Source organism: Sinohyriopsis cumingii, unplaced genomic scaffold, assembly GCF_028554795.1.
Source record: "Sinohyriopsis cumingii isolate HCF-2022 unplaced genomic scaffold, ASM2855479v2 utg000160l, whole genome shotgun sequence".
NCBI classification, from domain to species: Eukaryota; Metazoa; Mollusca; class Bivalvia; order Unionida; family Unionidae; genus Sinohyriopsis; species Sinohyriopsis cumingii.
In genome coordinates, this window is record NW_028315873.1 from 10,651,329 (window position 1) to 10,664,477 (window position 13,149).

The following is a 13,149-nucleotide window of genomic DNA, read 5'->3' on the forward strand; positions in this document are numbered from 1 at the left end:
TGTGGCCTGTTTGACTTAACTTTACCATCATTCTTAAGTCGTATGACACAAGCGAAAATCCCCAATGCTAGTATTTTCATGGATTTTTGCCCATATCTTGCCACCATGATCCAGAGAGAGAGAGAGAGAGAGAGGTGGGCTTGGCGGCGTTTAGACATTTTCATATTTAATAAATAATAATTGAGTCTCTGAACATTATGATAAGTTTAAGAAACAACAACAAAAATGAAGCATTAAATACGCTGCAGTATGTGTGCCTCGTAACCGACATTTTTAACTTATATTGTCGACCGGATATTTGCAACTATGTATCATTGATATTATGAAGAAAGTAGACAGATCCCAAGGAAAGTGTAGACATACCGTTACGACTAACCATATTCTTGTAAGTTACTTGGTGCAAGATCAGTTTTATGGTTTTTTTCCAACCCAAATTGTTTTTCTGTCTCACTCCATATTTCTACGTCTTGCCCCTTATGCATTATAGGGGCGAGGGGAACGGAAATAAGAAAGCATTGAGATGAAATTGTGTACCATTTTAAACTGGCTTAGAAAACGGGAACTATTAATACATTTTATCGTTATTTTCATGCGTCATTAATGATTGGAAATTCGTCATTGAGTCATAGACATGCAGTTGAAAGGATGCTTGTATATTGGTTTTATTGCGGATCACAATTTGTTATGCCAATAGTATTGGGACATCAATTTCCTTTATACCAACAGATTATATTCCATGTTATTTTTAATGTATATATATATATATATATATATATATATATATATATATATATATATATATATGTTTACATGAATTTGGGTATTATTCTTTAACATTTGGGACTATAATCAAGCATCTCCTTAAATGTTTTTCTTTCTTTCTGTTAAAAGTTATGTCTGTGAACTATTCATAAATGATCCTGAGGTATACATTAACGTTCGCGGCATACTTTGTCGATGAATTATAATAGTACAGTCAATGAGAAGGCAAGATCCCAAGCTGAACGGTTAATATATTCAATGATATGTTCAGTAGCTGGCGATATGCTCAATTAGGTTGCATCTCTGAATTAAAACAAAATAAAAGTCCCTTTTTAAAATATTTAAATTTGGCAAATTATTAAAGGAAATTATGACCTGCGATGTTTCATCAACAAACTTCCTTGATTCTTAAAGTACACCTCTTGAGGTTATCACAAAAGGTAGGCTAGGAAATACTTCCTTAAAGATGGTAGAATACGCTTTGTCTGCTTTGTGTGCTCGACATTGTCGCATTCAAATGAGTACGAATACATCAATGAAGATGTTCATGGCGCATATATACATTGTCGCAATTTCGTCCCACCCCGCCCCCAATATAGTACTGACATGCATTTTGTCTAAGTAAGAGTAAGGTAAAATCGTTAATAAAATTAATTAAAAAAAACAAAAAAAAAAAAAAAAACAAAACAACAAAACATAGCAAGTATTATTATAAAACCATGCCTTTATGTTTATAAGAACAGTGTCTAAATATGGAAATAGATGTTCATTTCAGTCCTAAAATTTTTTCACTCGAATAGGCCTGTAATTGCACTTTACGACCTGAATTCAGCTTCATAAATATTTTCATTGAAAGAAATATCTCTCAGTGTATTTTAGGTGATGCAACAGCTAATTCCATAGTGCAAACCTCCTTTTTCGGAATTAGCAAATTCGTGTTTTTCGGACGTTAAATATAATTGCATCGACTTCATTTTGCGGATCTGTCACTGTCTACCATACTTTCTACAACAAATATTAGCCATAATTTTGTATTTCGCAGACACGATCATGTTGTTATTTGCAATGATTTTATTTCGCGTGTATTAAGAATAAACATTATAGTACTTGATATACACGAATGCTCATATCTTAAGATTGATACTGTGGATTAAAGGCAAGATAATGCAAAAGTAAAGAAAAATGCATATGGCATTTTTGAACAGTCTTGTAAATAAATGGGAATGTTTCCTATATATTACGAATTTTGATAAAATTATAATTATTTGTTTCGGACGTCAATGTTTTCCGTCTTTAATATTACCAAAGTACAACCATATAACTTCATAACAAATCTCCGTTCAGGTAAATTACTTGTTATCGTTGTGTACACTGTGGTTAGTGACACAAGAAATGAAATTAAAATTGTCCTGGAGGTAAATACTTTTCTTTAATTAAAACACTTAAGTCCTACCTCCCGTCATCCTAGCAATGTGGGCCCTAATAGGTTTGTGTTTTAGCTCTATGCTGTCAGCTCTTGTCCTTCCTACCCAGTCCTCCAATATTTCGTCTGAAACATATTTGATGTATAAGACGCTTATTCTGTTAAAATTAACAAATTAAAAATATCACAGATTTAACTTAGTCTTTTTATACATCGCTAAGTTTCTACCAACATATAAATAAATGACAAATTTCATAAGTAATCATTGACGAAAGAATTCAGACTCACGGAAATCTTAGCTATAATTGACAACGCAAAATAAAAGCAGAGTATTTGCGCACTGTATCAAATTTGAAGAATTTTTAAAAAATTGTAATAATCATTAATTTAACATGTTTTATATAGGATATAGCAATACTTTTAACTGGCAAGGAATATTGGGTGCTTTCAACTGTTGTATTCCCTGCTTAGGTAAAAATATACCCTACACTAGAGTTACAAATTTCGAAATGAGATAGTGATCACATGTAGCAGTGCCTGTTATGAGCAAGAACACAATCAATTTTTATGTAAAAGAAAATTTGTTTTTCTAATCCAAGAATGAAACAAAGTATTGTTTTCTACGAAGGAATTTACGACGATGCCTAGTCTCAAATATGATGCCAGTTCGTTCAAATGACTAAAGGGCAGCTTTTTTACATAACCTTAGAAACCGTGGATTTCCAGCAAAAACTCGGACATAAATAGAGATTCTGCAATCCGTCCACATGTTTCCAGTGTTAACTTACACATTTTGCTATGTAAAGAGGATTGATGATTACAAATAACTACTGACGAAAAACATACAGTAATTACGATACGACGACACAAGAAACGAACAAGACAAAAATGTTATCATATCATTATTTTGACACAGAGGCCAAATATGAAAGTTCTGATCAAAGTCTTTCTAAATCTTCCGTAAATTCACAAAGACAGCAATATTTTTAAGGTAAAACACTCATGATGCTATTTGCACGTAACGGTGCATACAGTATTGTCCTTCTGACAGTATGATTGGGATTCGCGTGCCGTGACATTTTGTGGAGAAAAATGGTGAACAATTTTCTTCATTCAAGATATTGAATGCAATTGAGTAAGCGCAATAGATTATGAAAACAGGCAGACTGAAGAAACCAATGACAAATAACACTGGCTAAAATAATAGCCCGATGAACCGTTCCTTAATTTTAGTATTACGTATATATTATAGTTGAACTTGGTTAGTAATTGAGGGTCGATGCTTACCTGATTACTAACATCTTGTTTGCTTTCTGGTTTGTAACAAAATACTAATACTTGTCTATAGTTTTAGATTATATATTACCTGGAGATAAACATGGTTACGGGGCATTTTGGCCTTGGACATTTTTAAGAAGGATTATGTTTATGAATTTAACGGGAAATTTCTTTAAGATGACAGAATATTTCCTGCAAAAGGTTATGACATACATATGTCGGGTGGAGATGTTTATAAGGGTGTTGACTTCATGATTAAATATTCAATTTCTTTGAACAGTAGTCTTGGTACAATCAAGCTGTATTCAATTGAGATGTTTTCATTTATTTGTTTTAATTCTTCATTGAAATTAGTAAGTGCTCTTTATCTCTAGGACTAAATTACTATCTTGGAAATTATTGTGAATTCATTCAAGCGCATTTTGGGTTATATCACTGTGATACATAAAGACAGCTCATCAACACTAATTAAGACTACTGCCACATGAGCACATGCAATATCAAAATGCATTCAGAATACCACTATAATTCATTCCAAACACTCTCTTATTTTCTCCCTGTGATAGAACTTGTATGACTATTTGGGAGTTAATTCTCTTTTCGTATGATAGGCAAATAAAATATTTCTTGGATTTTGGTAAGGCCAGTTTGGTTTTATGTTTTTGATTTTAATACCATATAGTCGTAGTAATAGGCATCTACCTAGCAACCAAAATGTCATTTCCATATGGATAACTGTTACTTAAATGTCATTGTCCATGTGGATATCAGTTGCTTAAATGTTATTGTCCATATGGATATCAGTTGCTTAAATATCATTGTCCATATGGATATCAGTTGCTTAAATGTCATTGTCCATGTGGATATCAGTTGCTTAAATGTCATTGTCCATATAAATACCAGTTACTTAAATGTCATTGTCCATGTGGATACCAGTTACTTAAATGTCATTGTCCATGTGGATACCAGTTACTTATATGTCATATTATTGTCCTTGTGGATATTGATTACTTATATGACATACTATTGTCAATATGGATATTGGTTATTTATAAAACATAGCATTGTCCATATGAATATCGATTACTTATATGACATACTATTGTCAATATGGATATTGGTTATTTATAGAACACAACATTGTCCATATGGATATCGATTACTTTATACGACAGAACATCGACCAAATGCATAATCAATTTCTTAAATCACATACTATTTTCCATATGTATACCAATTGCTTAAATGACGTACAGATGCAGACTTATTTGTTTTTTTCTACCCGTGAAAACATGGATATTAATTGCTTAAATGTCGTACAATTACAAACTTATTGTTTTTTCTACCCGTGAGTGCTGAGAAAATACGTCCCATTAAAGCTTATATTAAAACCTTCAGCCACAATTTATTTTCCGTAAAGAAATAATGATTTTAATTATTTCAATCTATATGAAGCCATCGATTTTTGTACAATTGTGTGAAAACGTTTCTCAGTACACATTTTTTCGCTTAAGCTCATAACGTTAAGGTTCCTGTTATCTCCGGCCAATGTTTTTACACAACGAATTTTTTAAAAAGTTCTTTATTCAGTCATGATCACTGAATATGTGCATAAATTATACACCTTATTTATATAATAAAACTTGGATTTCTTACTTGAAATTATTAATAAAGGTTTTAAAAGAATGATCTTTAATGGGACAGATTTAATACCTCGATGTGTCATACATTTTGTATCGTATCAAGCTTTCTTCGCTGTCGTCTGATTATACTTTCTTCAGCTAGAAAATAATTAGTGATAAGTTTAGAGAATTTCAGTGTCTCTATACAAAACATACAAGTATGCGCAATACTTTTGTTGCTAGGTTTCTCTCTTCATGTTATCATTTAGCACTTCATAATTGGATTATAAAAAAACTTTATTTTTCTCATTTATGTCTTTAGCAACTCATGCGTTTGTAATTTAAGCTCTAAGTAATCGCATTATTAGCAAACCTTCGAATTATCGTTTTCATCGTGTAACCAGCCTTGATGTTAGTCGCAAGAGCGCAGCTTGCTTTAAAGACAAGAGCAAGCTTAGCGGTGGAAAAACCATATGCAAAACCACTTCAGTCACTTTAGTTCTCAATTAAGAAACTTGATTGGTGTGTACACAAAACCGAATTCGCAAGTTTTAATTGTATGTTTCTATGTTACCCTTTCAGGAATGCATTTCTTAAATAAGAACGATATACGTCGACACGTGAGAACGTTACCAGATTTTATATATTATTCAGTTGGTAAAGTCATCTGTCAATGTGTTTAGACGTATACTCACCCTAAAATTGATGTTGCACATAACAATATTCAACGAGATGATAATACAAGGAATAATACACGAAAAAAGCACAGGTAAATTGCAAAAACAAAGTAAAACATGAATAAAGCATGGGTAAATTACAAAAAATAAATACCGCTCGTTGTGTCGATTATTTTCATGTCGTGTATCCATTTCTGGGTAAGCTGAAGAAAAAAAAAAAAAAAAAAAATATATATATATATATATATATATATATATATATATATATATATATATATATATATATATATATATATAAACATACACGAATCCATTTAGCTAACTTTCACGCCTTTTCTTTGATTTACCTGAGGTTGCTCCTTTTATTACTGGCTTGCAGTATGACTAGAAAGTTGAACTCTAATATAATCTTGTGAAATATAATTTAAAATGCCGAAAGAAAACATAATCAATCCCTAACGTCTATAAGACAGCTAGGCATTCCATCTTGGAAGAACATATATTAGGATGTATTTGTAAGTTACCCCCAAAATGCGTTTTCTAACCCCATTTCAGGCGAAAATAAAAAATCTCAAAGGGGTAATGAGTTAACCGGCTTGGACTTATTTTGACTGGTAATACAAAAATACAAATAAAAGTGGACGAAGACACAATATATATATATATATATATATATATATATATATATATATATATATATATATATATATATATATATATATTATATATATGTGTGTGTGTGTGTGTGTGTGTGAATCATTCCATAAGTGCAAGTGTGCATACTCACACACACGCAAACAAAGAAATCCAAAAAATAGTACCACATAACTTCCGCCGGTTTCAGTCTCAACTGCTACTTTTTGGCGATGTCTTTTCTCGGCGGGATTCTCCGTGCCTATTTAAAAAATAATGTAAAAAAACTAATAAAAGGCATGTTTAGAGAAGCAGCATTCTTTGCCTCAGTTGGCTAATTGCCAAGATTTATGTTCAAGCAAGTACATACACGTCAACAAAATTAAACTCTCAACATAGTCTTATTCACACACACACACACACACACACACACACACACACACATTAGGAGAATAAGTACATCATAAGAATTGGACGATACCTTTCAAACCAAACTTTGATGTTCGCATTACTCTTTGCTTTCTACAGGTTATATTATCTTTGCTTTCTATACAGTTTAATTTCATACATTGATAAAATTAGTTTGATAAATTTGCACGATGATTTACATAAAAAGACAACGCACTGTGAGCAATTTTTCTCTCATGCCTAAATATGCATGATACCGCATACCCAATGTGTGAAAGTGCTGTGGAATACATATATCGAACTTAAGGGCACTCAGCGACACTGTAGACGACGTCATTGTGCTTATGACGTCATGAAAGTGCAACGTTTCTCGCGATTTTACTATTAAAGAGACGAATTTTGATGTCCTGTAAACAGTGGTCCTTGTTTATTGCAAAATGTTTTATTCTGAACAAAACATTGCATGCTCTGTTTAATGACATACAAACATTTAGAAAATTACCTGAATTTCTAAGGACATATCTCTGGCCACACTTATTTCATCAACATGTCCTAATTAAACATGAGATACAAATAATAAACCATACTCGTTGAAGTGCCATAGGAAAATTTCACCATTTGAACCAGAATTTTAGGCGGCAACGCCTTTTTCCTGCCTACAACTTCTGACCCTCGGGTGGGATTTTCCTAAACCACAGAGTGGATTTTATTTAGTCTTACCATCAATGAAACCCGAGAGATCCCGATTAATCTTGTACGCAAAACTGTAGGTTTCCTCTGCATTTTTCACGCTGCCTTTTGGGAGTTTTTTCAAGACACTCTGGGCCAGTTCAAACAGCTTACCATGTGTATTACTTTTAGCATGTATGAAAATATCACCAGCTGAAATTGGAATGGAAATTGATAAGATTGTACGTTGTTTTTTAATATAAATTTGTTTCCCTGAATTTATTGGAAGTGAAATAATTGTATGCATGTATATATTTCGCTTAGCAATGGGTTATTAATCCATAATTTCACGTTATGTACGTGCTATGAGTAACTTTATGCAGCTATAGATGCAACTATAGATGCCATTTTGGAAAATTTGATTACACTTGCCTTTCAGTGGAATTTATTCACTTTATTTCGTTCCTTGTCCATCAAAATTCCACTGAAGGTTATTGAATAAATTCCTCGAGAAAAACTCAGCAGCAAATTTAGTGTTACCGTATGTCGACATTTTATATATAGTCGCCAACGAGGGGAAAGCAACTGCTGTAAGTTGTACAACAAACAGAAACGTGATATTTCGTCATTTATAAATAACACATTTTGAAAACGCCGGCAGGAATAAAGTACACTATAAATTGGAGGTAATTATTTAACTTTGTATATATCTTATATCCTCTGTATCCTGTCTTATATTTGATTTCGTACATATTACCTATTTTTACCAGATGAATATCGTCCTTTATGCACGAAAAGACATGTAGAAACGCGACTGTCAATTCAGATTTATTTTAGTTAAATTTTACATTATTCTAAATTATAATACTTTAAGAAATGTCATACGTTTAAGATAAAACTAAAACGTACATTAAAAAAATGTATGTTACTCGTCTATCCCGTTCATAGTTGAACATCAATACGGAGATAAATGAAAATGCGTGAATTCTTGTTCATGCCAAAGTACATTTTTCCCTTGAACTAATACTAGTGTCATCCAATATCAACTTTCTTGACCCAAACTAATGCCGAACTGCAATTGTGGAAGTCCACAGCGAATGATAATTTTCAATTGGAAATTTTGTTATTCAGTTATTGTGTTGATCACACAACAATCAAGACTGAATAAACTTTTTTAGAACTATATTACGAACAAATTTTAAAACTAAAAATAATTTTTTTAATTCATATCAGTAAATGCGCTTACATGACCCATGTGACATCTGCCATAACATAATCTATATCAAACGCTGCAAAAAAGTAAAATATAAGGCCTCGAGAGAATTAAATTCCCCAGGGACCAAATACAATTTTTTGTTATGTTGATTTTACAATTTATTGAACGTATTCTGTTAATGCAGTTCGATTTTGTAAAATCAAGACCAGCGGCAAAGCATGCATTATGACGTCATATTTAAGGGTAGTTTGTTCTAGTACTACTAACACAGGGGGATATTGGATGCAAAACGAATTGTTCACGAATTTTGTCGGTTATTTAATAATGAAAAAGTAACCATGTATACAATTTTTTTAATTGAATAAGTGCTACTATAGAAAAAAAAAACAAAGTCATGGAATTATGTACAAGACCTATAGAAACCTTGAGTGATTCATAAGCTGAAGTAAACCATCTTCCCAAGCATTTTGTTGAGGAAAACCAATCTCAATAGTTGTCTTACTGCCAAAACATATTGCTCACCAGCAGACTCTTTTGTGTATTCGATTAGATGGGTGTTTCATATTGGAAAAAAAACCATTGCTCACCAACAGACCCTTTTGTCTATGCGATTAGATGAGTCTATTATCTTCAACCTTGTCAAATCGGATTGATTTGGCAATACTCTTTCATCTATTAATTTTATGAATAATTGGCGATAGAGTAATTGTCCTTGACTTTTCTATGGAATGAAGCGTGCTTAAAGATGTCCATCTTATCGTACAGCTTATAGTAAGTAAACCAGATTATAAATTTCTTTATTTAATTTTGACCTTGGATTGTTTGTGCACTTAATTATCAAAATATATCAGTTCTTTAAGGGTAATTTTTAAATTTAATAATCTAACAGCTCACAAGGGAGAAACAAAAACATTAGGTGCAAAAGTTTTCCTCTGGCATGTTAAACATAAATATTCGGTGAACGTGTAATTGTAATCGATCATCGTTAGAATTTCATTGGCAGGTCTTATACACTGAGTAACTTCCTGTTTCATTGCTTCGTTTGGGTACACAATATCAGTACACAGTTAATGCCGAAGACATGTTTCGCCTTTTAGAATAGATATCTGTCGATAATTTCTCTATTCCATGATTCTTCTTGTGAATTCATGATTGTAATAGTACCATTAACTTAAACAACTTTCTAAAACCTTCATGGATATTGCTCCAGTACCAAATAATTCTTATTAATATGTTAATGGACACTATGTTCTTCTTCCCAGAACAGATTGGTTCAAAGTTTTAACTTTTGTATCGCAAGTATTATCAAGTTAGCATAATATTTTCTTTGATATCTCTCTATTTAGTTAGATAGAAATTCCCACTACAATACATATGTACAAGAGTAAGATAGGGATATTACAAACATCTTCAGGATTAAGGTGATTGTAGTACGTCACGATATCAAATCGCTTATTTTCATCTTTGCCAGATACGTTACAGAGGTACACAATGCATTAAACAAAGTCGAATCCCTTATTTTCATTTTGGTCACATACGTTACAGGCACATACGAAGCATTTAAATCATAATATACGTGTCTTCAGCTTCCCTTTAAATTGATCTTGATTTTGAATAATTTTATTAAAATCTTAATAAATCAGTTAAATACTGTCAAATAAATTAAGAGTATCACAAACCCGAACTTGGCAGGGCACCAATGATTCCAGTCCTGCCTACGTAGGTGTAATTTTGTTTAGCTTTTCCGCCAATCTGAAAGATTTTTAAAAGAAATATATTGTCCATATGTTTATTATGTATAACCTATTTGTGTAAATGTTATTCATGTTAAAGCCATTGAATTGCTGCTTTTAGTTTCCAAATTGTCAAAAATGTCCGTTTCGTGATTGAAACATAACCATTTATTCAAAGACATTTGATTTGTGAATTTTTCTGCAGTTAACATTAGTGCTATTACTTCCATACATTTAATAAAGCTGGGATGCGAGAACTGGAAACGTATATTTCGCACAATAACTTAGTTTTTAAAAATATTAAAATAATCAAAATGAAAGCGATAAATTCATGCAATTGTACAATACGTTTTGTAAAATTAACGACCTTAACAACATTAATAACATTCTAGATTATTGAATACCTGCTTGTAGAACTTGGAACCGAATCCCACTCCAGCCACTATCTCGTTCTTTTCGTCCCGCATGCTAGGATCGGTTATTTTGTCAACCATCGTCTGAAGGCTTGCCGCGACTTTGGCCACCTTTTTACCATCTACTTTTGGGTTTAGTTCGATCCAGAGGAACAGAGCATGTTCCTTATTCTCCGTCCACACCTAATGAAAATATATAGAGATCAGAATCACACAGCTTTTAATTGCAATTTAGCTCGTGTATTAAAATGGCAACATAATGTTATGAGTTTAAAAATGAACAGAGCAAAAGTTAACTTAGAAATATATGTTGTGTATTAGAAGAACAACAAAGACTACAAATAAACAAACTCTTGCTCCAGATGCTAGTAATACGTTAGCCATTTAATTTCTCCGGATTAAATACGAAAATGCGAGGCATTCATTCACTTCATGCATAGCGCATACGTTTGGCTGTTGCTTCGTTATAGCCATATTATTACAATAATTTAAAAAAAAAGTTTTATTGTGCTTCCACGGGAAAAAAATCGATAAATATGATTAATAATCTATTCCTCTTAAGCGAGAGTTCATATTGACTGCGTTCGTATTGCATGACTTGCTTTTGTGTACTTATTTTGACATAAGGTCAGGAATTTCTTAATTTGTAATCTGGGCGGTTTTTAAAAAAAATGTATTTGTGAAAAAAATAACTATCATCTATCGTTGTACAGACGTATATGCAGGAATAAGTTAAACAAATTTCTGTTATATATCATTCCTGAAAGTATAAATGGCACTCTAGTTTTGAAAATTGCCTTAAGGTGTCCCATTTTCTTTATGTTTTAGAACAGAGACCATTTGGTATAACCTTCATAACGATGGCGTAGTTAAGTGGTCGTGTGGGAAAAATATATGATCTCTTATGAGCAATCATTGTAAGAACCGATATGGGTCGTATTTAATACATATATAAGTCATACGAAGCTGACGATGCAACAAGTTGGTAGTTGTTCTCCACCGCCCCAGTTACACAATTAACAGTCATATCAACCTGGTCATCAGTGAAGAGATGTTTCGGTCACATTCTTCAACGTAGGAAGAGAGCTCAGATTTGTAAAGGAATCAGTTTGTATTTTGATTTGTTTCTGTCTTCTTATAGTAATTAAAATATGCCACGATAATCATGACGCAAAATAGGTATGTTATATCAACTGAACTTGTCATAATTATACATCGGCGATAAGATTTTAATTTTGAAAAAGATTACCTCAATAATTTCAGGACAGGAAGAAAGAAAATGTAAGTCGTCTATGACGAGTTTTCTTTTACTTTTCAACCAACCAAAGCATTACGTTCATCCAAAGGAACCTAATCATAGGAATTCGAGAACACTGTGCATATAATGTTTACTTTGCGTATCTCTGGACTGCTGTTGACAGGAATGATATTTTATAGTCTCTACAAATGACCATGTGTGGAATCTTGTTTAAAGTCTGGATGTTTGCTGATATAAATGTCTTTCAGATTACTATAAGCACCATTATAATACAAGTTTTCAGATGAGCGATTAAATTTCAATGAAGGTAACTTTTTATTACAATCTATTCAGTTAAGAGTTCAGTATTCAAGAGACATGATGGTCACGATAGAAAACTTTCCTGCAAATGAGACAATTTGAAGAATTCCATATCGGAATAAGACCAACTAATGGTGATACAAATTACATAAAACCATCACTGAATGGTCACAATGACATCAAATAGAATGGAAGTCGAGAGTTAGCTCGCCCATAATATATTTCCAGGATACAAATGTTCCGGAATTGGTATATTACCGAGGGCTGAGCCTCTGGTATTCCTTCTGCTGACACAGTCTGAAAGTGTATTGGGTTGAACTCTCCCAACCTCCTCTTGTTACAGTATTTGCAGTCTCCATGGCCGGCTACTCCAACAGCGAGTACATAGACCACTGTAAGACAGCACAAAGGCAGTTTGCCATTAATAAAAATTTATATCAGTAACAATCAAGAAGTATAGTATTTATATACTTGCATACTTTATGCTTTCAGGCATGAAAACGTTGCGTCACTTACATATATATATATATATATATATATATATATATATATATATATATATATATATATATATATATTAAAAAGATGGCATTAAAAGTGTTGGTATAAAGCAAATTGATATATCAAAACTATTGGTATATCAAAATTGCGGTTCGCTCTTGGCACAATAACACTTTCTCAACCGTAAGCTATTGATTGTAGATCAATTAGGAAACTGCACACATTGGACATTAGAGACATATACAAATAACGATAA

At 32.3% G+C, this 13,149-nt stretch overlaps 1 protein-coding gene across 1 annotated transcript in view; it reads right to left on the bottom strand.

The window, feature by feature from the left end:
• Positions 1–13,149, bottom strand: part of LOC149774768 (uncharacterized) — a 31,970-nt gene that overhangs the window by 2,326 nt on the left and 16,495 nt on the right. The window contains exons 2-8 of the mRNA XM_089944741.1: positions 12,651–12,784; positions 10,826–11,017; positions 10,368–10,440; positions 7,524–7,685; positions 6,584–6,657; positions 5,917–5,965; positions 2,216–2,311 (exon numbers count right to left, since the gene is read on the bottom strand). Coding sequence (XP_089800867.1) covers positions 2,216–2,311; positions 5,917–5,965; positions 6,584–6,657; positions 7,524–7,685; positions 10,368–10,440; positions 10,826–11,017; positions 12,651–12,784 — 780 coding nt within the window. The remainder of the gene's footprint in view (positions 1–2,215; positions 2,312–5,916; positions 5,966–6,583; positions 6,658–7,523; positions 7,686–10,367; positions 10,441–10,825; positions 11,018–12,650; positions 12,785–13,149) is intronic.